We start from the raw sequence: 24,457 nt of genomic DNA, 5'->3' as shown, positions 1-24,457 counted from the left end.
TAGTGTTCTGTGTGATATGTCATTAGTGTTCTGTGTGATATGTCATTAGTGTTCTGTGTGATATGTCATTAGTGTGATATGTCATTAGTGTTCTGTGTGATATGTCATTAGTGTGATATGTCATTAGTGTTCTGTGTGATGTCATTAGTGTGATATGTCATTAGTGTCATGTGTGATATGTCATTAGTGTTCTGTGTGATATGTCATTAGTGTTCTGTGTGATATGTCATTAGTGTGATATGTCATTAGTGTTCTGTGTGATATGTCATTAGTGTGATATGTCATTAGTGTGATATGTCATTAGTGTTCTGTGTGATATGTCATTAGTGTTCTGTGTGATATGTCATTAGTGTGATATGTCATTAGTGTTCTGTGTGATATGTCATTAGTGTTCTGTGTGATATGTCATTAGTGTTCTGTGTGATATGTCATTAGTGTTCTGTGTGATATGTCATTAGTGTGATATGTCATTAGTGTGATATGTCATTACAGTGTCCTGTGTGATATGTCATTAGTGTTCTGTGTGATATGTCATTAGTGTGATATGTCATTACAGTGTTCTGTGTGATATGTCATTAGTGTTCTGTGTGATATGTCATTAGTGTGATATGTCATTAGTGTGATATGTCATTAGTGTTCTGTGTGATATGTCATTAGTGTGATATTCATTAGTGTGATATGTCATTAGTGTTCTGTGTGATATGTCATTAGTGTTCTGTGTGATATGTCATTAGTGTGATATGTCATTAGTGTTCTGTGTGATATGTCATTAGTGTTCTGTGTGATATGTCATTAGTGTTCTGTGTGATATGTCATTAGTGTGATATGTCATTAGTGTGATATGTCATTACAGTGTCCTGTGTGATATGTCATTAGTGTTCTGTGTGATATGTCATTAGTGTGATATGTCATTACAGTGTTCTGTGTGATATGTCATTAGTGTTCTGTGTGATATGTCATTAGTGTCCTGTGTGATATGTCATTAGTGTTCTGTGTGATATGTCATTAGTGTTCTGTGATATGTCATTAGTGTTCTGTGTGATATGTCATTAGTGTTCTGTGTGATATGTCATTAGTGTTCTGTGTGATATGTCATGTGTTCTGTGTGATATGTCATTAGTGTTCTGTGTGATATGTCATTAGTGTGATATGTCATTAGTGTCCTGTGTGATATGTCATTACAGTGTCCTGTGTGATATGTCATTAGTGTTCTGTGTGATATGTCATTAGTGTTCTGTGTGATATGTCATTAGTGTGATATGTCATTAGTGTCATGTGTGATATGTCATTAGTGTCCTTTGTGATATGTCATTAGTGTGATATGTCATTAGTGTGATATGTCATTAGTGTGATATGTCATTAGTGTGATATGTCATTAGTGTGATATGTCATTAGTGTGATATGTCATTACAGTGTCCTGTGTGATATGTCATTAGTGTCCTGTGTGATATGTCATTACAGTGTTCTGTGTGATATGTCATTACAGTGTGATATGTCATTACAGTGTTCTGTGTGATATGTCATTACTGTGTGATATGTCATTACAGTGTGATATGTCATTAGTGTGATATGTCATTACAGTGTTCTGTGTGATGTGTCATTACATTGTTCTGTGTGATGTGTCATTACATTGTTCTGTGTGATATGTCATTACTGTGTAATATGTCATTACTGTGTAATATGTCATTACTGTGTGATATGTCATTACTGTGTGATATGTCATTACTGTGTGATATGTCATTACAGTGTTCTGTGTGATATGTCATTACAGTGTTCTGTCATTACAGTGTGATATGTCATTACAGTGTGATATGTCATTAGTGTGTGTGATACAGTGGGGCAAAAAAGTATTTAGTCAGCCACCAATTGTGCAAGTTCTCAAGAGAGGTCTGTAACTTTCATCATAGGTACACTTCAACTATGACAGACAAAATAAGACAAAAAATCCAGAAAATCACATTGTAGGATTTTTAATGAATTTATTTGCAAATTATGGTGGAAAATAAGTATTTGGTCATCTACAAACAAGCAAGATTTCTGGCTCTCACAGACCTGTAACGTCTTCTTTAAGAGGCTCCTCTGTCCTCCACTCGTTACCTGTATTAATGGCACCTGTTTGAACTTGTTATCAGTATAAAAGACACCTGTCCACAACCTCAAACAGTCACACTCCAAACCCCACTATGGCCAAGACCAAAGAGCTGTCAAAGGACACCAGAAACAAAATTGTAGACCTGCACCAGGCTGGGAAGACTGAATCTGCAAGCAGCTTGGTTTGAAGAAATCAACTGTGGGAGCAATTATTAGAAAATGGAAGACACACAAGACCACTGATAATCTCCCTCGATGTGGGGCTCCACGCAAGATCTCACCCCGTGGGGTCAAAATGATCACAAGAACGGTGAGCAAAAATCCCAGAACCACACGGGGGGACCTAGTGAATGACCTGCAGAGAGCTGGGACCAAAGTAACAAAGCCTAACATCAGCAAGGGCATTGAAGATGAAACGTGGCTGGGTCTTTCAGCATGACAATGATCCCAAACACACCGCCCGGGCAACAAAGGAGTGGCTTCGTAAGAAGCATTTCAAGGTCCTGGAGTGGCCTGGCCAGTCTCCAGATCTCAACCCCATAGAAAATCTTTGGAGAGAGTTGAAAGTCCGTGTTGCCCAGCAACAGCCCAAAAACATCACTGCTCTAGAGGAGATATGATTGAGGAAATGTACAAAATACCAGCAACAGTGTGTGAAAACCTTGTGAAGACTTACAGAAAACGTTTGACCTCTGTCATTGCCAACAAAGGGTATATAACAAAAGTATTGAGAAACTTTTGTTATTGACCAAATACTTATTTTCCACCATAATTTGCAAATAAATTAATAAAAAATCCTACAATGTGATTTTCTGGATTTTTTTTCTTCTCATTTTGTCATAGTTGAAGTGTACCTATGATGAAAATTACAGGCCTCTCATCTTTTTAAATGGCAGAACTTGCACAATTGGTGGCTGAATAAATACTTTTTTTGCCCCACTGTATGTCATTAGTGTTCTGTGTGATATGTCGTTACACCAAAGCATTAACTCTGTTTATCTCAATTTCTGTCGGGTTTTAAAGCCAAGCATGGTACAATTTCTGCTGTAAGTGAGGTTGTAGCTCCAAAAAAAAATCACTAACTTTTTATTGACTTATCGAAGGCTTTCGAAACTGTTGATCATGCCCTGCTGTTGGCCTTCAACACTGTTAACCATACCCTGCTGTTGGCCTTCAACACTGTTGACCATACCTTGCTGTTGGCCATCAACACTGTTGACCACGCCCTGCTGTTGGCCTTCAACACTGTTGACCACGCCCTGCTGTTGGCCTTCAACACTGTTGACCACGCCCTGCTGTTGGCCTTCAACACTGTTGACCACGCCCTGCTGTTGTATAGACTAAAAAAGGTTGGTTTAAGTGTTGATGCGTTGGATTGGTTCCAGAACTACCTTTCTGACAGAACAGTGTGTAGCTCAGGAGTTTACAAGGCTTACAAAAGGAGTTCCCCAGGGCTCCATTCTAGGTCCGATCCTTTTTACACTGTCTAAGAATGATAAAGGGAAGACTGTTGACTCTGCAAATCTCCATCTGTTTGCCGATGACACAATTGTTTATTGTAGTGCATCTAATATTGAGGCTTTTCTGTACTTACTTTTGGCATTTGACGTTAAAGGCAGCTTTTCCAATTGAAACTTTGTGTTTAACCAGAAAAGTTGTTTTCCTTTCGTTTTCTCTTCTCTGAAAGTTAACAGATGGAGTCACGTGCAGATGTGAACTGTAACAGGCCAGACGATTGATTATAATTATAGGGTCACCTCCTATAAGTCTCTTGGGATTAAAAGTTGCATTTTCAACAGAACATTGATACCTTGACCAAGAAACTGAAGTTGAAATTGTGTTTCAGGAACAAATCTTGCTTTTCAATGTTAGAAAGGATCTTGTTCAAAGCACATTTCTTTCAGTGCTGGATTATGGTGATAGTGTCGATATGCCTCAGCAAGGACCTTAAACTCTGGACACAGTGTGTCATGGTGCTTTAAGATGTATCACCAACACCAGACCCATCACTGTGATCTCTGTATGTTATGGTGTAATGAACCTTTCTGTCCACTAGGAGGCTAAAGCACTAACTCCCTTTGTGTCTCTGTTCCTTACTGACCAGATCAGTCACCTAATACGGTCTTCGTTCACAGTCTCTGCTGTCCTTGTATGTTCTTAAGGCAACAATATTTTTCCCATAATGCCCCTTCATCCTTGGAACCATGCTTCAGAAGATTGTAAAGTTAGGGGAGTTTAGTGTCCTTGTCTGTTTTTAAGACTGATCGAGAATACTGTTTGTTACTAACTACTGGTGTTTCTAATCTTCAATTGTATCTTTAACTTGTGACACTTGTCTTTTGTGTGTATTCTGTATTTTTCCGTAATGTTTTATGGACACACTGCTATTTCCTTGTTTTGCCTTCTTGCCAGGTCGCCCTCACAAAATAGTTTGACCTCAATGGGTGTAACCTGGTTAGATAAAGGTTAAATAAAACATCTCCTCCACCCAGTCACCCTCTCCTCTCCTCCACCTGTCGTCCCCATCCTCTCCTCCACCCAGTCACCCTCTCCTCTCCTCCACCCAGTCACCCTCTCCTCTCCTCCACCTGTCGTCCCCATCCTCTCCTCCACCCAGTCACCCTCTCCCCTCCTCCACCCAGTCACCCTCTCCCCTCCTCCACCCAGTCACCCTCTCCCCTCCTCCACCCAGTCACCCTCTCCCCTCCTCCACCCAGTCACCCTCTCCCCTCCTCCACCCAGTCACCCTCTCCTCTCCTCCACCTGTCGTCCCCATCCTCTCCTCCACCCAGTCACCCTCTCCCCTCCTCCACCCAGTCACCCTCTCCCCTCCTCCACCCAGTCACCCTCTCCCCTCCTCCACCCAGTCACCCTCTCCCCTCCTCCACCCAGTCACCCTCTCCCCCAGTCCTCCACCCAGTCACCCTCTCCTCTCCTCCACCCAGTCACCCTCTCCCCTCCTCCACCCAGTCACCCTCTCCCCTCTTCCACCCAGTCACCCTCTCCCCTCCTCCACCCAGTCACCCTCTCCCCTCCTCCACCTGTCGTCCCCATCCTCTCCTCCACCCAGTCACCCTCTCCCCCTCCTCCACCCAGTCACCCTCTCCCCTCCTCCACCCAGTCACCCTCTCCCCTCCTCCACCCAGTCACCCTCTCCCCTCCTCCACCCAGTCACCCTCTCCCCTCCTCCACCTGTCGTCCCCATCCTCTCCTCCACCCAGTCACCCTCTCCCCTCCTCCACCCAGTCACCCTCTCCCCTCCTCCACCCAGTCACCCTCTCCCCTCCTCCACCCAGTCACCCTCTCCCCTGCTCCACCCAGTCACCCTCTCCCCTCCTCCACCCAGTCACCCTCTCCCCTCCTCCACCCAGTCACCCTCTCCCCTCCTCCACCCAGTCACCCTCTCCCCTCCTCCACCTGTCGTCCCCATCCTCTCCTCCACCCAGTCACCCTCTCCCCTCCTCCACCCAGTCACCCTCTCCCCTCCCCTCCACCCAGTCACCCTCTCCCTCCTCCACCCAGTCACCCTCTCCCCTCCTCCACCCAGTCACCCTCTCCCCTCCTCCACCCAGTCACCCTCTCCCCTCCTCCACCTCCACCCAGTCGTCCCCATCCTCTCCTCCACCCAGTCACCCTCTCCCCTCCTCCACCCAGTCACCCTCTCCCCTCCTCCACCCAGTCACCCTCTCCCCTCCTCCACCCAGTCACCCTCTCCCCACCACCACCCAGTCACCCTCTCCCCCCAGTCCTCCACCCAGTCACCCTCTCCCTCCTCCACCCAGTCACCCTCTCCCCTCCTCCACCCAGTCACCCTCTCCCCTCCTCCACCCAGTCACCCTCTCCTCCACCCGTCCTCCCCATCCTCTCCCGCCCAGCAGGTCTTTATACAGACACAATCCACTCATTATGGTTGTGATTGACTCTGAGCCTGGTCTTTGTTTCTCTCTCTCCCCCAGTAGAACAGCCTAGTGTCTGGCTTCATCCCTGTTTCTGCATGATAGGAAAGGCTTTCTCATCAGTTATAAATTAATTGTCTTTTTCCTTAGTTATTTGAGGTTCTGTATAACATGCCGGAATAGAAGCTGTTTCATGCAGTTCTGCCGTTGATGTAGTGCTGATCTGTACTTAGTGATATGAATATTCCTTGTTTCTTCTCTCCCCCCACCCTCTTTCTCTCCCTCCCTCCTTCTCCCTCCCTTCTCCCTCCCTCCTTCTCCCTCCTTCTCCCTCCCTCCTTCTCCCTCCCTCCTTCTCCCTCCCTCCTTCTCCCTCCCTTCTCCCTCCCTCCTTCTCCCTCCCTCCTTCTCCCTCCCTCCTTCTCCCTCCCTTCTCCCTCCCTCTCCTTCTCCCTCCCTCTCCTTCTCCCTCCCTTCTCCCTCCTTCTCCTCCCTCTCTCTCCTTCTCCCGCCCTCTCTCCCTCCCTCTCTCTGCTTCTCCCTCCCTCTCTCTCCTTCTCTCTCTCCCTCCCTCTCCTTCTCCCTCCCTCTCTCTCCTTCTCTTCTCTCTCTCCCCACCAGAGTAAGCCTACCTACTCCATAGCCAGTGAGGTGAAGGAGAGGAAGAAGTTGAAGACGGAGGAGAAGGAGAAATCTCCCGTTATGCTGTCTTCTGACGGGTCCACTACCGAGAACGGACTGGAGGAGAGAGAGGAGGGGGGACTGGAGGAGCGGGAGGAGGAGGAAGAGGGACTTGAGGAGGGGGGAGTGGAGGAGGGAGTGGAGGAGAGTGAGGTAGAGCAGTTGAAAGGTCAGGTCATGGAGGTGAGAGAAAGCAGGGCTGTGAATATTCAACCAGAAAGTGCCTTTAGCAGCAACCCCAAGATGTGCAATACTAACCCCCGCCTAAATGCACTAAATGCAGACGGCGCCTGTCTCAGAGACGCAGCAGAACCTCTGAGCGCAGCCGCCTCTGTCTTACAAACAGAAGAGTAAAAAAAAAAAAGTTTTTTTTTTGTAGAGAGGGTGAAGAACGAGTGAGAGGATGTAAGGAAATCTACAGTCACTGTTCCATATTGTACGCATTCCAAACAGCTCCCTATATAGTGCAGTAGTTTTGACCAGAGCCCTCAGGGTTATACTTCCCATAGGCCTCTGGTCTAAAGTAGTGCACAACATTGGCAATATGGTGCCATTTGGAATACATCTATGAGAACATTAAATTCAGACCCCCTTTTTCGATGATGTCAACCAGATAAACCCCCCCCCCCCCCCATAATGATGAGGATTTCTTCTTTTTAACAAGAGATCTGAGCAGACCAGTACTAAACAGAATAAATACTACCAGTCACTAAATACTGGGCCAGTCACTCCACTCTCTCTCCACTGATATCGACATGATTACTATCGTGATATGACCATGGTTTGTGTAACAAATGTATTCCCTATATATATATATATATATATAGTGCACTACTTTTGACCAGGCACCCATAGGGTTGATAACTGGGCTCTGGTCAAAAGTAGTGCACTATGTAGGGAATAGGATGCAGTTTGAGAAGCAGGCCATGTCTGACTGGGTACTTGTATCCCTTTGAGATAATACTGAAGCCGAAACTACAATGCTTTTGTCTCTTCTAGTTCCTTTATAGGTTAAGATGCACCAGCAGTATGTACTTGGCGCCATATATTTGCCATTGTAACTTTGTTGTCACAGTAAATAACGTTTTGAGAGTTTTAACAACAGAGAAGCAGATGGAGTCACAGAATGCTTCCCCAATGGCACCCTAGTCTGTATATAGTGCACTACTTTTGAAGTGGATAGATGAAAATTTGAAAATTTAAAAACAACCACACGTGGATAATGCATTTAAAAAATCATGAAAACGTATTCCCATTTTGGTCCCCTTTAAATAAATACAACAAGTAATTGAAAAATAAAACTTGGTTACAATAGTAGCTACTAGCTAGATCAGTCTGATTAGATCAGCGAAATCAGTTTTTTATTTATTTGATTTTTTTATTATTTAATTTAGATCAAGTCTGAGTTCTTCTTGAAGCTTCCAGCATATGGTCATGAGGATCTGGAAGTTCATAGCTGTACAGTAGATTGTCAGAGGAGGTGTTGGTGGCTGGTCAGAGGAGGTGTTGGTGACTCTGGTCAGAGGAGGTGTTGGAGGCTGGTCAGAGGAGGTGTTGGCGACTCTGGTCAGAGGAGGTGTTGGCGACTCTGGTCAGAGGAGGTGTTGGCGACTCTGGTCAGAGGAGGTGTTGGCGACTCTGGTCAGAGGAGGTGTTGGCGACTCTGGTCAGAGGAGGTGTTGGCGACTCTGGTCAGAGGAGGTGTTGGCGACTCTGGTCAGAGGAGGTGTTGGCGACTCTGGTCAGAGGAGGTGTTGGCGACTCTGGTCAGAGGAGGTGTTGGCGACTCTGGTCAGAGGAGGTGTTGGCGACTCTGGTCAGAGGAGGTGTTGGCGACTCTGGTCAGAGGAGGTGTTGGCGACTCTGGTCAGAGGAGGCGTTGGCGACTCTGGTCAGAGGAGGCGTTGGCGACTCTGGTCAGAGGAGGCGTTGGCGACTCTGGTCAGAGGAGGCGTTGGCGACTCTGGTCAGAGGAGGCGTTGGCGACTCTGGTCAGAGGAGGCGTTGGCGACTCTGGTCAGAGGAGGCGTTGGCGACTCTGGTCAGAGGAGGCGTTGGCGACTCTGGTCAGAGGAGGCGTTGGCGACTCTGGTCAGAGGAGGCGGTGGCGACTCTGGTCAGAGGAGGCGGTGGCGACTCTGGTCAGAGGAGGCGGTGGCGACTCTGGTCAGAGGAGGCGGTGGCGACTCTGGTCAGAGGAGGCGGTGGCGACTCTGGTCAGAGGAGGCGGTGGCGACTCTGGTCAGCATGTCCAAGGGCAGGTAGGGAGTCCCATGTCATCAAGGCATCCCTGTAATCTGCATCTTCTCCCTCTGTATTGGGGCTCTGCGATGAAGTTTAATCTTCCCTCAGAGGACAGTCCACAAGCCGTCCCACTGACAACTCGGCGTGCATAGCCTACAGTCCTCCTCTTGGGTCACCGTTGGTGGAAAACCAGCCATGACTCTGGTCAGAGGAGGTCCCACTGACAACTCGGCGTGCATAGCCTACAGTCCTCCTCGTGGGTCACCGTTGGTGGAAAACCAGCCATGACTCTGGTCAGAGGAGGTCCCACTGACAACTCGGCGTGCATAGCCTACAGTCCTCCTCTTGGGTCACCGTTGGTGGAAAACCAGCCATGTCACCCTTTATTCAAGTCAGTATTCGACGTCCATCTATGTCTGAGGACGTCGAGAGATGACAGGGAAACTGACCACTAGGGGCAACAGTGAGCGCTGTTACCTTCAAGTAGGTTTCAGTGCTGCCTCGGGTGGGGATGGTGGATGGGCGTAAACTTGATTCAAAAGGTTGCAAGGTCGAATCCAGCGATAGAAAGTTGTTTTTGATATTTTAGTTTTAAGCCTACCCTAAACCTTTACCCTTTCCATCCAGAGTTAATGCCTAAAGTTCACCTTAAACGCTTCAGAAAGAATGGATAAACGTCTACTTGTGATGCGAGACTGAGAGCTAGTTGGGAAAACAACCCAAAACCAGTCGGTTCAATCTGAATAAAAAACCTGCTAGCTAGCGTTTTAATGCATTTATGGGAAGGAATCGAATTCATGATATCAAGACTTGATCTGCACTCATGTAGTTATTGAAAAAAACAAAACATTTGTAAAAAAAAAAAATAATAAATATATATATATATATATATAAAACCGATTTAAATGTGTACAGAATTTACATGAGCTCTCTGCCTAGGCTGCCATTAGGCGCCACGGCAACTATAGATTGAAAGTAATGATAATTGATTCAACAATAATAGGTATTCAATTACATACAGAAATGTTAGTGCTGTAGAGAAACAACAAAAAACATCATCATCATGAGTAGATTGAAGGTTGAGAAAGTTCATGCCTTGAGTGAGGTCAGCGGAGGCAGGTGGTGGTTAAAAGAGGAGAGAAGGCAGCACATTGTCATCATGGTGTCTTTGCCATCCATGTTTTCTGTGGCTTCGAAGTAGGACTCAGTCAAATTAAGTTAGTTGGACTAGCTAGCTAGCTACTGCTACCAAAATACAGCGCCCACTTGGGTGATGCTATTTCAGTCAAGAGGCGCAAGAAAGCACAACACGCTTCGATAGTAATCCAGGAGTAGCCTTACCATTTGTTTACATCGTGACGTATTTCATTACGCCATACTTCATTTCAATATCGCTACAGGATGGAGTGAAGTGGAGGATTTCACAATGCAAGACTAGATGGAGAGCCTAGTGTCTCGTCAGGGATTGAATTGATTTCGGGAGATTGTAAAATATGGCCTTTTCATTCAAGACAGGGGAAACATGGTTTCAGTTGATAATAAAACATGTTTTGTTGAGTAAATTTTTCCTCAACTTGTTAAATCAAGCTAGCTTACACCACAGCTAGCTAGCTAAAATATACGCTATACTGTAGCTAGCGACCTCCACCTAAAAAAACAAACGTCATTACCATCATAAAAACTAAACCCATTGGCTGTGGTTTAGTAACTACGTGTTCTTCGAGGAACTGAAGACGCAGTTTGGAAATATTCAAAGTATGCAGTGTCTATCTCGCAGCGGAGCCATTAACCTCAAGGGGGCGATGCGATTCCACTCCGCCATGGACGCTCCCCATTCAAATGAATGACATCAGGCCCAATGCTTACGGTTAATGTGAATGGGGCACTAGTCCTCCATACAGTCATGGCCATCTGTCATCTCTGTGCACGTCTGTATTCGGGCTTCTCTCCATCCTCAACCTCCGGACAGTTGGCGTAATTTAATCAAAACATTGCATGCTAGCCAGCTAACATTATCTAGCCAAAAACTAACCGCCAACTTCAGTCTTGAAAATGTGCTGGATTCAAACTATTCAGACTACAATAATAAGCTAAATCAATAGTTAATTCACAAATGTTTGTAGGGAAAATGCTATACAAACAGTTAATTATTACAAATATTTACAAAATGTACAGGAGCTCTCTGCTTAGGCTGCTACTAGAGCACCATGGCAACTATAGTAGTGCACTATAAAGAATAGGGTGCCATTTGGTACATATACACAGTCCTCCCTTGGTCCTCCCAGTCCTCCCATGGTCATCCCAGTCCTCCCATGGTCATCCCAGTCCTCCCATGGTCATCCCAGTCCTCCCATGGTCATCCCAGTCCTCCCATGGTCATCCCAGTCCTCCCTTGGTCCTCCCATGGTCCTCCCAGTCCTCCCTTGGTCATCCCAGTCCTCCCTTGGTCCTCCCATGGTCCTCCCAGTCCTCCCATGGTCCTCCCAGTCCTCCCATGGTCATCCCATGGTCATCCCAGTCCTCCCATGGTCCTCCCAGTCCTCCCATGGTCATCCCAGTCCTCCCATGGTCATCCCAGTCCTCCCATGGTCATCCCAGTCCTCCTTTGGTCATCCCAGTCAGAGCCAGTAGGATATATAAATGTACTGCCTTCAGGAACTATTCACATCACTTGCCTGTTCCACATTTTGTTGTTTCAGCCTGAATTTAAAAATAGATTCAATTGAAATGTTTTGTCTCTGGCTTACACACATTACCCCATTATGTCAAAGTGGAATTATGTTTTATTTTGATTTTTAATGTTTACAAATTTGTTAAAAATGAAAAGCTGAAATGTCTTGAGTCTATAAGTATTCAACCCCTTTGTTATGGCAAGCCTAAATAAGTTGCATGGACTCACTCTGTGAAATAGTGTTTCATGATTCGTTTTTTTTTTTACGAATACCTCATTTCCCCACACATTCAATTATCTGTAAGGTCCACAGGAGGTTGGTGGCACGGGCTCGGATGGATGGAGCAAAATACCTGGAATGGTCTCAAATACATGGTTTCCATGGTTTCCAGGCGTTTGATACCATTCCATTGGCTCTGTTTCAGCCATTATTATGAGCCGTCCTCCACTGGTAAGGTCCCTCAGTCGAGCAGTGAATTTCAAACACATATTCAACCACAAAAACCAGGGAGGTTTTTCAATGCATCGCAAAGAAGGGCACCGATTGGAAAAGGGGTCAAGAAACAAAATGGAGACATTGAATATCCCTTTGAGGGTTAGGGTTAGCCTGGTGAATTCCACTTTACATCCAGTCACTGCAAAGATACAGGCGTCCTTCCTAACTCAGTTGCCGGAGAGGAAGGAAACCGCTCAGGGATTTCACCATGAGGCCAATGGTGACTTTAAAACAGTTTAATGGCTGTGACAGGAGAAAACTGAGGATGGATCAAGAACATTGTAGTTACTCCACAATACGAACATAAATGACAGTGAAAAGAAGGAAGGCAATGTTACCGTTTTGGTTTAAATTGACCCGGAAATCTATGGCAAGACATACAAATGTCTGTCTAGCAATGATCAACAACCAACTTGAAGAATTTAAAAAAGAATAATGTGCCAATATTGTACAATCCAGGTAACCAAAGCTTTTAGAGATGTACCCAGAAAGACACACAGGTGTAATCACTGCCAAAAGTGATTTATAACGTGTATTGACTCAGGGGGTTGAATACATATATCTAATCAATATATATTACTGTTTTCTTTTCCATATATATTTTTTTTTACAAATGTTAGAATTGTTCTTCCACTTTGGCATTAGAGTATTTTTTGTAGATAGTTGACAAAAAAAAGAAATAATTCACAATTAAAATCTATTTTAATCCCACATGGTCACAAACCAAAATGTGGAGAAAGTCTAGGGGTGTGAATACTTGCTGAAGGCACTGTATGCTATATACCATTAGGTCCTATACGTATATTAACGTATATACAAGGTTATATTTATAGGGCTCTGATCACAATGGTTCCTAATTGTGTTCAGATCTGCAGACGTTGTTTAAATGATTAATTACTGTTGTAGATTAAAACCCCTGCATCTTTATTTACCTAGCCTATATGTTATACTTTAGCTATTATAAAAATAAACATTTCAATAAATAAACAGTTATTTAAAAACAAATCAAAAAATATGCTAAAAAGATCTTCAGCCAACCCTGATGTGTGTCAAACCGCCATGCGTCAGCGAACAATGTGGTTTCCTTGACGATCAAACATAGTTACTACTATCCGTTTCAACTCAACTTTCTGCATGGTTCCACCATTTTTAAACGGTGCCTATTTATGATGCATGTTGTCCCCCCCCCCCCCATCCTGACATGGAGAACTGAGGCCGCTGGCTCGTCTTAATGCACAGGTTAACAGTGAGTCAATGCGTTACCAAGCTGGTATAACGGTTATAGTCACCATTCAAATGATCTACTCTTAACCTTTTTTTTAAATGTATCGTGATATTGAATTTAATCAACAACAACAACAAACTAGACTACATGTATCTATTCTAGCCAACTTTGAATGGTGTTAATCCTGGTGTTCTACTCCTTACTGTGCTCTGTTGCCGTTTTCTGCTACATTGATATTAGTAACACATCTCTCTGGATTCTCTTAACTATGGAACTATATTCCCTATGTGATGCACTACTTTGGAATGCTGGGAAATTAAGCATCATCTTTATAAAAAAAAAGTTTTTTTTTTTTTTTAAACATAATGACTTTTACTGTTCTCTGTTGCCAGGGGGACAGAGTTGTGATATGGGTCTGGTGGGGACTCTGGAAAGTAGTGTTCCTAAGGGTCAAAGGTAATGCAATGCATTGGGAACAAGGTACCTTTTGAGACGCAGGCATATAAAATAAAAACCATGTTTATAAAAAGCTTTTGATTTGAACAAGCCCCTTTTATGTAGCTGAGATGTGATGGCACGATGCCTGCCCCTCAGAGAGACTTTAGCATCAAGTACATTTGGATGTTTACTTTTTAGTGTTTAACTCAAGACTTATTGTACTTCTGTTTACCAGAATCATTAATAACTACTTTTTCCATGTAATACTCCTGAAGCTTTTCGTCCCACTTTAGTGAACAGAGAAACGGTGTACCCCCAGTCCCCCCCCCCCCCTGCAAGAGCTATATAGGATATCAGTATGTAAGAGCTATATAGGATACCTTGACGTAAGTTGACAAGAATTTTCTGCCTAACTCAAATGGGTTGTAAAAGAATGGACTACGGTTGGGTTGGAGATTGTTGATGATTGAGTGTGGTGTATTTGAAGGCAATTGAATGCAACTTACAAAGCTTAATAAAATTATATTATTTTAGTATAATTTGCTTTTTTATTATCAGTTTGTGGCTAATATCTGTTTATTTTTTATTTTTATCGATCTTTTACATTTTTCACAAAGTATAACAAAAAGGGACAATAGACATTATGATACTACAATTCAACTATACACCACAGTATTTCTGTCATGTCTATCACCGTCAGGGATTGACCCTGACCTGTGTAGCAGATTCATTTATAATAATACCATGTATCAATGTAATTTAAATGTACAGTAGCTATTCAAAGCAATCAACTGTAGCTAATTCAGAGAAACAATCGGATGACTGTAATTAGTCTGTAATGGTCTAAGGAAAAGTCATTACACTTCAAACCACTAATTATAATTTCAGTCTCTACTCTGTTTGATCTCATAGTGTTTCAGTCCAAGATGTAAGGAGCCTGCCATTATTCCTTAAGGTCCAAGGATCTTGTATGTTGTTTTCAGAGGTAGACTTGACTCTGACAGTCAAATACTACATCTCAACGTGAATCGATTATCAATTGCGGTACGGTTCTAGAAACATAAAGCCCTTAACTTTCATATCACATTAAAATAATTTCACAAATGAAAAATATACACTTACTGCACTGTCTTAACCGGCTTAATCACAGTTGCAGCGGACGTGTTTCTGGCGAGTTTCCGTTATTACACACAGGTGTTCGGAGCATGCTAGATAGTTAACGTTCATTAGTACCGGTGGCCTAACCCGAACTTCTGTCTAATTTCGGTCTTCTTCAACTCGCTGTAACGTGGAGATATGGGCGCACGGAAGCACAAACAGTAACCCTATAAATGCGTGTATCAATTCATCTTTTTCTTTTTCTTGCTGATATGAAAGATCTGTTTTTTATGCTTTGAAACCCGTACTGCAAGCGATACGTGTTAATGTTGAGACCGAGCTTCAGGGCGCTTAATTAACAAAACTCCCCCGTGCAGAAAACTCCTTCATCCGGTGACTCTTATGTGGAATGAAAGTCATGATCAAGGACTGTGTGTGTCAATACCACCTACTGGAAAATGCACGGTCTTTTACTTCATTTTGATCCATCACTATTATTAGATTTAATAAAGTAATACATTCTGAAATTGATAATTACATTTTGATATTGCTTGTTTTTGTTGCATGCAGCTCAGTATGAATAGGGAGATAAACAGTTGATGTGATCTTTATTTTTAGTAAATCATCTATTTATGTTAATTAAAACGGATTGATATGAGACAAATGTAGGTTACATATGGATGCATTATAATCATAACGGTTGCCTCCATCTCATTTCCGTTATGTCCCGCGGTGATACGGACACAAATCTGTATTTGATCGAGCAGGTTAACGTCGGTCAATTTCTCTACCGACAACCGTACGAACGCTTAACGATTTGGAAGGTCCCGGGATCCCCGCTGAAACAACTGCACCGTTGGAGAGATTGATTCATCTGACGCGAGCCAGCGAAGACCAAATTGACGGTTTTCCACGCTGACGTAACAGATATCACAATGCAACAAGAATAGATTTAGTCTTGGTTTCTGAGCGGTTCAATACTGTACAGCGACCAGGGAGGGGGGGCAGGAAAACAATGATGCACTTCAGGAACATTATCGACCTCGGCGCTACATCATCAACACGATAACCACCTCAATGCAACATCAGTGGATGGTGGATTTGGGGATTTAATTTCATGTCCAGCGGAACGGACTAGTTGCTGCTTGTGGAAGATCTTCATATTGTATTTTGTTGCAGGAGAGTTGCTGCTGCCCGGTGTCTCTGCTGCCCGGTGTCTCCCTCCTATCCAGAACGTTGTTGTGAATGATCAAACATGGCGACTGTACCAGTATATTGCATCTGCAGATTACCGTACGACGTTACTCAGTTTATGATCGAGTGTGATGCCTGCAAGGACTGGTTTCACGGAAGGTAATTGTTTTAACCTATTGGGGTGATTTCCTGTCCGTTTTGCATTGTATTTAGCAGGGTGTTTTTGTCGTTTGCCAGTTTGTGTTGCACACTGTCCTCATCTGAAACAGCACAAGACCGAGGCCGCTTGAAGAAGGCGGAGTTAAATACTCTCCGTTGTGACATTAGCGCAAAAAAAAGACCCATTTTTCTCCCAGCAATGTGGTGATTTTAATATTGAACTGTGTGTTTGGATGATGTACGTTGTATTTCCATAATAATTTCCCAGCTGTATGTCGTGTGGCTCCAGTAGTCATTGTTGTCGCGGAGCAGCGCCCGACCGTAGGACGGAGCGGAGTCTGGAACAGACCGCGGAGAGGCTCCACTTCTCACTCTACATCACGTTCACACGTCCCACCGTTCAAATCTCACCGTACACTCGTCTTTTTAGTTGTCTGTTTTTATTCTTGTTTTATTGCTTTGGGTCACGTTGTAAAAACCGTTTTAGAAAGGCACGAGCCCAAACTCTCCTCTGACAATAACCCGCTCCTCTCCAGCCAGGCTTCAATTCCCTTTGATACCCGAATAAACTCAACTCCACCATTTATGATGGAGTTGAGCAGAGACTAGTGTGAGTGGCCTGGACTTCAAACGTCACATTAGTAGAGTTTATATATATATATATATTTAAAAAAACATTTCCACATAATGCCGCTTTTCTCTGGGTGGTGAAAACCCTGTTTTTTGACAACTTCATTGTATTTGATGTGGGAACTGCGCCCTCACTAAACTCCGTCTAAACGCTGCGGTTGACTTTAGTCGGCTGGCACATTGATACACGTTGCAACGTTGCTTTGTTGACTACATTTTTACTGGGAAAAATGTACAAATTACTTGACGACATCTTCACGTCATGTATTTGAAACCACTGTATTCTCCGATAATAATGGGAGTCTGCCGCGTCTTTTTCCCTCTATTTCGTTGTTGTGAAAACGTTCTTTGTACGTTTAATGTCCCAGATACAGGACAACAAACCCTTTAATATTGGTGGGAATCGGATCATTTTCTATTTCGATCACTTATTGGAAACAGAAAATAGTAAGCAGGCGTTTCAAATCAAAGGCATATTTACGCGCGGTAACGTTAACCCTTCTGGACAAGGCTGGATACGATGTACGGTGACCCGCTGCCAGCTACAATGTATGGGATCACCGGACGAACAGTCGTTTACAACAAATATATCGCTAAAATCATCGATGCGAGTCGAGCGATGCCTTTTATTATTCGGGTAAATATCACGAAACTTCGTCGATGCGAGCAATGCAGGTCCTCCCGGGGGTCTCGGCTGAGATATTGGGCTTATTAATGGGTGCTGTCTAGCCTGATGATGATGATGGCACAGTAGCTATTGTCCGTAGCTTGACACTGTTGAATGTAGTAGCCTAATAACCCATAACCTGGCCTCTATAATTCACTCTTCATACTAAGGGTTTGCCCGTACAGAACTAGCTAAGTACAGTATTGTGTTAAACTACTATTATACTATGTAGGCTATTAGTTCATCCCACCATGCCTGGTAGTGTGCATACTTAATAGCTGATAAGTCATCAATGTATTTACATTATTGATTGAACAGGTCAGACATGATGATCCGGTACCCTCTCCCTGCCTGGATGTCTGCTGTTAGTTATTCACCTGTCTGTCTGTCTGTCTGTCGTTAGTTATTCACCTGTCTGTCTGTCTGTCGTTAGTTATTCACCTGTCTGTCTGTCTGTCTGCTGTTAGTTATTCACCTGTCTGTCTGTCTGTCTGCTGTTAGTTATTCACCTGTCTGTCTGTCTGCTGTTAGTTATTCACCTGTCTGTCTGTCTGTCTGTCTGTCGTTAGTTATTCACCTGTCTGTCGTTAGTTATTCACCTGTCTGTCGTTAGTTATTCACCTGTCTGTCGTTAGTTATTCACCTGTCTGTCTGTCTGTCTGTCTGTCTGTCTGTCTGTCTGTCTGTCTGTGTCGTTAGTTAGTTAGTTATTCACCCGTCTGTCTGTCTGTCGTTAGTTATTCACCTGTCTGTCTGCTGTTAGTTATTCACCTGTCTGTCTGCTGTTAGTTATTCACCTGTCTGTCTGCTGTTAGTTATTCACCTGTCTGTCTGTCTGTCTGTCTGCTGTTAGTTATTCACCTGTCTGTCTGTCTGTCTGCTGTTAGTTATTCACCTGTCTGTCTGTCTGTCTGCTGTTAGTTATTCACCTGTCTGTCTGTCTGTCTGCTGTTAGTTATTCACCTGTCTGTCTGTCTGCTGTTAGTTATTCACCTGTCTGTCTGTCTGTCTGCTGTTAGTTATTTACCTGTCTGTCACTACTACATGATTCAATGTACTGGGAGGACTGGGACTGTTGGGAGGACTGGGACTGTTGGGAGGACTGGGACTGTTGGGAGGACTGGGACTGTTGGGAGGACTGGGACTGTTGGGAGGACTGGGACTGTTGGGAGGACTGGGACTGTTGGGAGGACTGGGACTGTTGGGAGGACTGGGACTGTTGACAGTAGAGCAATGTGTTCATGGGAGCCACACGAACCTGGTCTGGCCTGCAGCATCAAGCTAAACCAATATGGACATTTCAGTTTCTCCACTTGATCATATTTCTAGACCAAGATGAGATGTTACTCTGAATTGATGTAAGGTTTGGGTAGCGTTTCCTGTGGTCGTTTGTTTACCCTTGTTGTTTACCCGTGGTCGTTTGTTTACCCGTGGTCGTTTGTTTACCCCTGGTCGTTTGTTTACCCCTGGTCGTTTGTTTACCCCTGGTCGTTTGTCCACTGTGACTCCTCTAGCACTGAGATGTGATGCCTTAGACCTCTGAACCAGGGTCTGTAGTGACTCCTCTAGCACTGAGATGTCTTAGACCTCTGAACCAGGGTCTGTAGTGACTCCTCTAGCACTGAGATGCAGTACCTTAGACCTCTGAACCAGGGTCTGTAGTGACTCCTCTAGCACTGAGATGTCTTAGACCTCTGAACCAGGGTCTGTAGTGACTCCTCTAGCACTGAGATGCCTTAGACCTCTGAACCAGGGTCTGTAGTGACTCCTCTAGCACTGAGATGCAGTACCTTAGACCTCTGAACCAGGGTCTGTAGTGACTCCTCTAGCACTGAGATGTGATGCCCTAGACCTCTGAACCAGGGTCTGTAGTGACTCCTCTAGCACTGAGATGTGATGCCCTAGACCTCTGAACCAGGGTCTGTAGTGACTCCTCTAGCACTGAGATGCAGTACCTTAGACCTCTGAACCAGGGTCTGTAGTGACTCCTCTAGCACTGAGATGCCTTAGACCTCTGAACCAGGGTCTGCAGTGACTCCTCTAGCACTGAGATGTGATGCCTTAGACCTCTGAACCAGGGTCTGTAGTGACTCCTCTAGCACTGAGATGTGATGCCCTAGACCTCTGAACCAGGGTCTGTAGTGACTCCTCTAGCACTGAGATGCAGTACCTTAGACCTCTGAACCAGGGTCTGTAGTGACTCCTCTAGCACTGAGATGTCTTAGACCTCTGAACCAGGGTCTGTAGTGACTCCTCTAGCACTGAGATGTCTTAGACCTCTGAACCAGGGTCTGTAGTGACTCCTCTAGCACTGAGATGTCTTAGACCTCTGAACCAGGGTCTGTAGTGACTCCTCTAGCACTGAGATGCAGTACCTTAGACCTCTGAACCAGGGTCTGTAGTGACTCCTCTAGCACTGAGATGCAGTACCTTAGACCTCTGAACCAGGGTCTGTAGTGACTCCTCTAGCACTGAGATGCAGTACCTTAGACCTCTGAACCAGGGTCTGTAGTGACTCCTCTAGCACTGAGATGCAGTACCTTAGACCTCTGAACCAGGGTCTGTAGTGACTCCTCTAGCACTGAGATGTCTTAGACCTCTGAACCAGGGTCTGTAGTGACTCCTCTAGCACTGAGATGTCCACTAGTGAATATATACACACAGCCTTCAGAGAGTATATCTGTGTCAGACGTGTGTACTCCTATTTGTCAGTTAAAATTATTAGTCAGATGTCTCAGAAAATGCAGTTTTCTAATATTTACAGGCTTAGTTGTTACAGCCTGAAAATATATAGAGATGTCTCATTTACACAAGTATTGACACCACTGAGTCAATACATGTTAGAATCACCTCTGGTAGCGATTACAGCTGGGAGTCTTTCTGTGTGAGTCTCTAAGAGTGATTACAGCTGGGTGTCTTTGTGTGAGTCTCTAAGAGTGATTACAGCTGGGAGTCTTTCTGGGTAATTCTCTACGAGTGATTACAGCTGGGTGTCTTTCTGTGTGAGTCTCTAAGTGTGATTACAACTGGGAGTCTTTCTGTGTGAGTCTCTAAGAGTGATTACAGCTGTGAGTCTTTCTGGGTAAGTCTCTAAGAGCTTTTCACACCTGGATTCTACAATATATGCATACTGTTATTTTTTCAAATTCTTCAAGTCAGGTCAAAACTGTAACTTGGCCACTCAGGAACATTCATTGTCTTCTTGGTAAACAACTCCAGTGTAGATTTGGCCTTGTGTTTTAAGTTATTGTCCTGCTGAAAGGTGAATTTGTCTCCCAGTGTCGGTTGGAAAGCAGACCGAACCAGGTTTTCCTCTAGGATTTTGCCTGTGCTTAGCTCTATGCTGTTTCTTTTTATCCTTAACAAATCCCAAGCCCTTGCTGATGACAAGCATACCCATAACAGGCACCGCCATGCATGAAAATATGAAGAGTGGTACTCGGTAATGTGTTGTGTTTTCCCCAAACATAACGCTATTTATTCAGAACATAAAGTTCACTACTCGGCCCTATTTTATGCAGTTTTACTTTAGTGTCTTATTGCAAACATGATTAATGTTTTGGAATATTTGTACTCTGTACAGGTTTCCATCTTTTCCCTCTGTCATTTAGGTTAATATTGTGGAGTAACTCAGTTTTCTTCTATCACAACCATTGGCCTCATGGTGAAATCCCTGAGCGGTTTAATTAAGTGTAATTAATATCTTCACCATGCTCAAAAAAATATTCAATGTCTGCTTTTTTTAAAATTTAATTTTACCCATCTACCAATAGGTGCCCTTCTTTGCGAATCATTGGAAAACCTCCCTGGTCTTTGTGGTTGAATCTGTGTTTGAAATTCACTGCTCGACTGAGGGACCGTACAGATAATTGTGTGGGGAACAGTGATGTGGTAGTCATTCAAAAATCATGTTAAACACTTTTATTGCACACAGAGTCCATGCAACTTATTATGTGATTTGTTAATTTTACAAGTAAAAATGTGCTTATTTAGGCTCCTTACCATAAAGTGGTTGAATAATTATTGACTCAAGACATTTCAGCTCTTTAATTTTGAATTAATTTGTAAACATTAAAAAAAACATATAATTACACTTTAACATTATGGGGTATTGTGTGTGTAGGCCGGGGCCAGGACGCGCTGTGGGGCCAGGACGCGCTGCGGGGCCGGGCCGTGGGGACGGGGAGGCGCTGCGGGGCCGGGCCGTGGGGACGGGGAGGCGCTGTGGGGACGGGGAGGCGCTGCGGGGCGAGGTCCTGGACGGGACCTGCTCCAGGGGAAGGTCCTGGACGGGACCTGCTCCAGGGGAAGGTCCTGGACGGGACCTGCTCCAGGGGAAGGTCCTGGACGGGACCTGCTCCAGGGGAAGGTCCTGGACGGGACCTGCTCCAGGGGAAGGTCCTGGACGGGACCTGCTCCAGGGGACAGCCCATAGGGCCGGAGCCTAAACCTGTTTCTGTAGCTTTCTGTAGCTTCATGTAGCCCAGTATTTTTCTGTGTTCCAGCTGTGTTCATGTAGCCAAGTATATCTGTGTATTTCAGATGTGTTGGATCAAATAAAATGTTATTTGTCACATGCTTTGTAAACAGAAGATCTAACTTAGACTAACAGTGAAATACTTCGCTTTTCCAACAACATGCGGGAGGAAACGATGCAATAGCCGCGGAATCAGGAATTCCCCAGGGTAGTTGTTTAGGCCCTTTGCTTTTTTTTTTTTTTTTTTTACTAACGACATACCACTGACTTTGAGTACAGCCAGAGTTTCTATGTATGCGGATGACTCAACACTACACACGTCAGCTACTACAGCGACTGAAATGACTGCAACACTTAACAAAGATTTGCAGTTAGTTTTAGAGTGGGTGGCAAGGAACAAGTTAGTCCTAAAATAAATAAAGCATTGTTTTTGGGACAAAACATTTACTAAACCCTAAACCTCAACTAAAACTTGTAATAAATAATGTGGAAATTGAGCAAGTTGAGACTGTCATGGTAAAACATGTTGATACAACAGTAGCTAAGATGGGGAGAAGTCTGTCCATAATAAAGCAATGTTATACCTTCTTAACCTCTCTAGGGTACGTGGGACGTCCACCTGACCAACATCCAGTGAAAGTGCAGGGCGACAATTTCAAACTACAGAAATCTCATAATTAAAATTCCTCAAACATATATGTATTATACACCATTATAAAGATAAACTTGTTGTTAATCCCACCACAGTGTTCGATTTCAAAAAGGCTTTACAACAAAAGCATACCATGCGATTATGTTAGGTCACTACCTAGTCACAAAAAACACAGCCATTTTTACAGCCAAAGAGAGGAGTCACAAAAAGAATATAGAGATAAAATTCATCACTAACCTTTGATGATCTTTATCAGGTGAGACTCATAGGACTTCATGTTACATGTGTGTTTTGTTCGATAAAGTTAATATTTATATCCAAAAATCTCTGTTTACATTGGCGCGTTATTTTTTGCCTCCAAAACATCCGGTGAAATTACAGAGAGCCACGTCAATTTACAGAAATACTCATCATAAATGTTGATGAAAATACAACTGTTATGCACGGAATTAAAGATATACTTCTCCTTAATGCAACCGCTGTGTCAGATTTCAAATAAGCTTTATGGAAAAAGCACACCATGCAATAATCTGAGTACAGCGCTCAGAGACCAAAACAAGCAATGCAGATACCCACCATGAGGCGGCAGTGTAGCCTAGTGGTTAGAGCGTTGGACTAGCAACCGGAAGGTTGCGAGTTCAAACCTCCGAGCTGACAAGGTACAAATCTGTCGTTCTGCCCCTGAACAGGCAGTTAACCCACTGTTCCCAGGCCGTCATTGAAAATAAGAATTTGTTCTTAACTGACTTGCCTGGTTAAATAAAGGTAAAAAAAAAAAATGGAGTCAACAAAAGTCAGAACTAGCATTATATATATTCACTTACCTTTGATGATCTTAATCAGAATGCACTCCCAGGAATCCCAGTTCCACAATAAATGTTAGTTTTGTTCGATAAAGTCCATCATTTATGTCCAAATACCTCCTTTTTGTTTGCGCATTTAGTCCAGTAATCCATTAGGTCCAGACAAAGTCAAAAAAACGTTATATTACAGTTCGTAGAAACATGTCAAACGATGGATATAATCAATCTTTAGGATGTTTTTATCATGAATCTTCAATAATGTTTCAACCGGAGAATTCCTTTGTCTTTAGAAATGAAAGGGAATGGAGCTAACTCTCACAGGCGCGCGCCTGACTGAGCACATGGCCTTCTGGCAGACCCATGGCTCAATCAGCTCTCATTCTCTCCCACTTCCCAGTGGAAGCCTGAAACAAGGTTCTAAAGACTGTTGACATCTAGTGGAAGCCTTAGGAAGTGCAATATGACCCCACAGACACTGTATATTGGATAGGATAAGACTTGAAAACCTACAAACCTCAGATTTCCCACTTCCTGGTTGGATTTTTCTCAGGTTTTTGCCTGCCATATGAGTTCTGTTATACTCACAGACATCATTCAAACCGTTTTAGAAACTTCAGAGGGTTTTCTATCCAAATCTATAAAAAGATGCATATCCTAGCTTCTGGTCCTGAGTAGCAGGCAGTTTACTCTGGGCACGCTATTCATCCGGACGTGAAAACACTGCCCCCTACCGCAAAGAAGTTTAACAACACTATTAACATGGCATGTCCTACAGGCCCTAGTTTTGTCGCACTAATGTTCAGTAGTGTGGTCAGGTGCCTGGTTCAGAACAGGGCAACACGGCTGGTCCTTGGATGTACACGGAGTGCTAAATTTAATTATATGCATGTCAAACTCTCCTGGCTCAAAGTGGAGGAGAGTTTGACGTCATCACTACTTGTATTTATGAGAGGTATTGACATGTTGAATGCACCACCAAGCTGTCGTTCTAAATTACTGGCTCACAGCTCAGACACCCATGCATACCCCACAAGA

General features: G+C 43.9%; 2 protein-coding genes across 6 annotated transcripts in view; both read left to right on the top strand.

Moving 5' to 3' along the window:
* LOC135541266 (constitutive coactivator of PPAR-gamma-like protein 1 homolog) overlaps window positions 1–14,281 on the top strand; it is a 76,480-nt gene extending 62,199 nt beyond the window's left edge. For both annotated transcript variants that reach the window (XM_064967377.1, XM_064967376.1), the window contains exon 17: window positions 6,609–14,281. In XM_064967377.1, coding sequence (XP_064823449.1) covers window positions 6,609–7,022 — 414 coding nt within the window. In that variant the 3' untranslated portion in view covers window positions 7,023–14,281. The remainder of the gene's footprint in view (window positions 1–6,608) is intronic.
* A 1,196-nt stretch (window positions 14,282–15,477) lies between these two features.
* phf2 (PHD finger protein 2) overlaps window positions 15,478–24,457 on the top strand; it is a 131,443-nt gene continuing 122,463 nt past the window's right edge. For 3 of the 4 annotated variants that reach the window (XM_064967381.1, XM_064967380.1, XM_064967379.1), the window contains exon 1: window positions 15,478–16,193. In XM_064967381.1, the coding sequence (XP_064823453.1) occupies window positions 16,096–16,193 (98 nt within the window). In that variant the 5' untranslated portion in view covers window positions 15,478–16,095. The remainder of the gene's footprint in view (window positions 16,194–24,457) is intronic. The other variant, XM_064967382.1, reaches the window with a different exon arrangement.

Source organism: Oncorhynchus masou, chromosome 6, assembly GCF_036934945.1.
Source record: "Oncorhynchus masou masou isolate Uvic2021 chromosome 6, UVic_Omas_1.1, whole genome shotgun sequence".
NCBI lineage: Eukaryota > Metazoa > Chordata > Actinopteri > Salmoniformes > Salmonidae > Oncorhynchus > Oncorhynchus masou.
The sequence above is the reverse complement of the archived record's forward strand: the minus strand, read 5'-3'. Positions and strand labels throughout refer to the sequence as shown.